This window comes from Octodon degus, unplaced genomic scaffold, assembly GCF_000260255.1.
Source record: "Octodon degus isolate 3935 unplaced genomic scaffold, OctDeg1.0 scaffold00116, whole genome shotgun sequence".
Lineage (NCBI taxonomy): Eukaryota > Metazoa > Chordata > Mammalia > Rodentia > Octodontidae > Octodon > Octodon degus.
This window is the reverse complement of record NW_004524692.1, coordinates 5617414-5619877: the sequence shown is the minus strand read 5'-3', so window position 1 is coordinate 5619877 and position 2464 is coordinate 5617414. Positions and strand designations below refer to the sequence as shown.

The window sequence follows — 2464 nt, the reverse complement described above, 5'->3', positions numbered from 1 at the left end:
CTTAATTAATTCCTTTTAATAGAACAGACCATTCCAGAACAAAAGGCCCTCAGCGCCTCAAGAATAATGAAACTTGGGCTGGTGAAATGGCTCAGTGGTCTAAAGCACCTACTTAGAACAAGCTTAGCAAAGCACAGGGACCATGGTTCAATCCCCCAGCCCCACAGGCCAGCCAGCCCTGCCCCCTGGTGGGCTGAGCTGGCCACACACACACACACACACACACACACACACACACACACATAAATTAAAAGAATAATGAACCTTAAAAAGGAAAAGAATGGTGAACCTTATGCAAACACAAAATGGATCAGTTACCATGGATTAAGATAGATGACCTGATCCCAGAACAGTTAGCTTCCAGCTTCTTTGTTCTCTCCTATCCCAGCTCCCCACATACAAACCCCTTACTCTGCCAACAAGCTGCTTTGGCACTTTGGAGCCAGCGGTCCCTCTCAGGGTTTTAGCTCCAATAAAAAGTGCCTACCCTCATTTTCTGTAGTATTCAGAAGTCTAAAGCATCAGTTTATGCACTGTTCAATCTTTTCCTAGATCCATATCTTATTGAAAGACTCTTCCCAGGCCTGTAGGGACTGATTCAGTCTCAGGAAGGATCATAGGTACCCCTGCTCTGACTTCTCTATCATTTGTCTCTTTTTTTTTAATTTTAATTTTAATTTTTATTTTTTTTTTTATTTTATTTTCATATCATTTGTCTCTTGAACATTTTCTCTGTCCTCCATGCCTTTTTTTTTTGAGACAGGTTTTCACAAGGTAGTTCAGGCTCAGCTTGAACTCATGACATAGACCAGAGTGGCCTTGAACCTGCGTGGTGAGACTACAGACATGCACAGCCATGTGCCATCTCTCCAGCCCCCAACCTTTCCTTTTTTTGCAGCAGATTTACCTTTTCCTTCCTCCTACTCCTCCCCCATCCTACTATTTTCTCTGTTACCCAAACACATAAGGCTCAGACTTTGACTCCTGCATTTATTGTAGAAAATGGAAGGTAGGTAGAGAGAAGGGCTCTAGACCTGGCCTGTGGGTGTTCTGGGGCCAGCGGGGGTTGCAGGGCAATGATCTCAATGGATAGGAGGCTGTGTTTTTTGGGGGTCCATGAAATTGCTCAAAATGCTAAACAGATCAGCTCCAGCCTTCTTGACCAGAGGTGTCAGCTGCTCCTTTGTGTTTTCTAAGTATGTCCTGGATAGAGAGAGATTAGAGTCAGTATGAAGAACCTTAGTCACTGGCAAAGATGACAACAGATTGACCTAAGTTCCCAAACTGTAGACCTGGTCCATCTAGCCATGGAAAAACTCCTAGGAGGAATAGCAAACCCTGTACTGGCCAGAGGAACAGAGTCTAGATGCTGACATTCAAGACCTACTTTCCTGCTGCCTCTGTCTGTCTAACAGGTACACGGCATTTTTGGATGACAAGAATTTTTCTCTCCAGCTTAAGTCAGGTCCACCTTTACCCCAACCCTGAGCTCACTCTCCTGTAAGACCTCCCTTCTCCCCACAGTCCTATGACCCCTGAGCCCCTCTCCTTGAGACTTACTGGGCTTGAGTCTGAAGCTCCAGGACCTTCGTCTTCTCCAGCAGGTCCTTGCCATAGCTGGCTAGGGTCTGAAAGTACTGAGAGAACAGGCTCTGCAGATTGGACTCTTCTGCCTGCCTCCGAACCAGAGCCCCTGCATACACACACACACATACACACTCTTCTCAGCTGGGTTTCCAGTAACAAATCCTGGTCTGGTCTCCTGCCACACCTCTTCCAATCCCCACCCCAGCTCTCTGCCCTTTCCATGAAGAGTATCCTACCATGTCTTGGAAAGGGCTTTTCAGAGTTTCTTTCCTTTCCTTTTTTTTTTTTTTTTTTTGCGGGGGGGGGGGTGCTTTCCAGATTTTAGAGAGGAAAAGCTCTCTCTCTCTCTCTCTCTCTCTCTCTCTCTCTCTCTCTCTCTCTCTCTCTCTTTTGGTGGAACTGGGGATTGAACTCAGGCCCTTGTGCTAGCCAGGGAGGCACTTATTCCACTGAGCTACTTTCCTGGCCTAGCTCTTTATTTTTTGAGTCCTCTAGTCACCAGATTTGAATGAAGGGGGACACACAGAGTGACCAGGACCTCTGGCACTGTTCTCTCTTTGGGCCCCTTCTCCATGTGACACTCACCTTCCAGGCTGCAGACGGTAAGCAGCAGCACAGTCAGTGCGAGCAGCTTCATGGTGAAAAGGTGGCAGAGAAACAGTGCTGGGGTGCTGCTGGTGGTGGGAAGGGACACTGTAGCCAAATGGAGCCCTCCTCTAGAGGCCCACCCTTTGCATGCAGCCCACGCCCCTTGATCGCTCCCCATACCTGGTCAGTGTCTCTGTCCTTGGCGTCTGTTTCTGGCCTGGCTGGAGAGGCACAGCTATATACCAGTCCACTTCCCCACCCACTGTCAGGTGACAGAGATGGTGGGGAG

The 2464-nt window shown here is 48.0% G+C and overlaps 1 protein-coding gene and 1 long non-coding RNA gene across 3 annotated transcripts; both read right to left on the bottom strand.

The window, feature by feature from the left end:
* On the bottom strand, nucleotides 1-650 carry LOC111812188. The gene is made up of 2 exons (XR_002817760.1): nucleotides 265-650; nucleotides 1-72 (listed from the first exon to the last, which is right to left on the bottom strand). It is a non-coding gene; the product is annotated as an uncharacterized LOC111812188 (long non-coding RNA).
* Nucleotides 651-970: 320 nt separating this feature from the next.
* Apoa2 (apolipoprotein A2) lies at nucleotides 971-2464 on the bottom strand. Of its 2 annotated transcripts, none has more exons than XM_004639974.2 (4): nucleotides 2356-2464; nucleotides 2173-2258; nucleotides 1561-1693; nucleotides 971-1203 (listed from the first exon to the last, which is right to left on the bottom strand). In XM_004639974.2, exons 2-4 carry the CDS (start codon nucleotides 2222-2224, stop codon nucleotides 1083-1085), a joined length of 306 nt encoding a protein of 101 aa, XP_004640031.1. In that variant the 5' UTR covers nucleotides 2225-2258; nucleotides 2356-2464; the 3' UTR covers nucleotides 971-1082. The 2 variants fall into 2 exon arrangements, with proteins under 2 accessions (XP_004640031.1, XP_023555576.1); XM_023699808.1 differs by having other exon boundaries at nucleotides 2173-2261; nucleotides 2356-2454.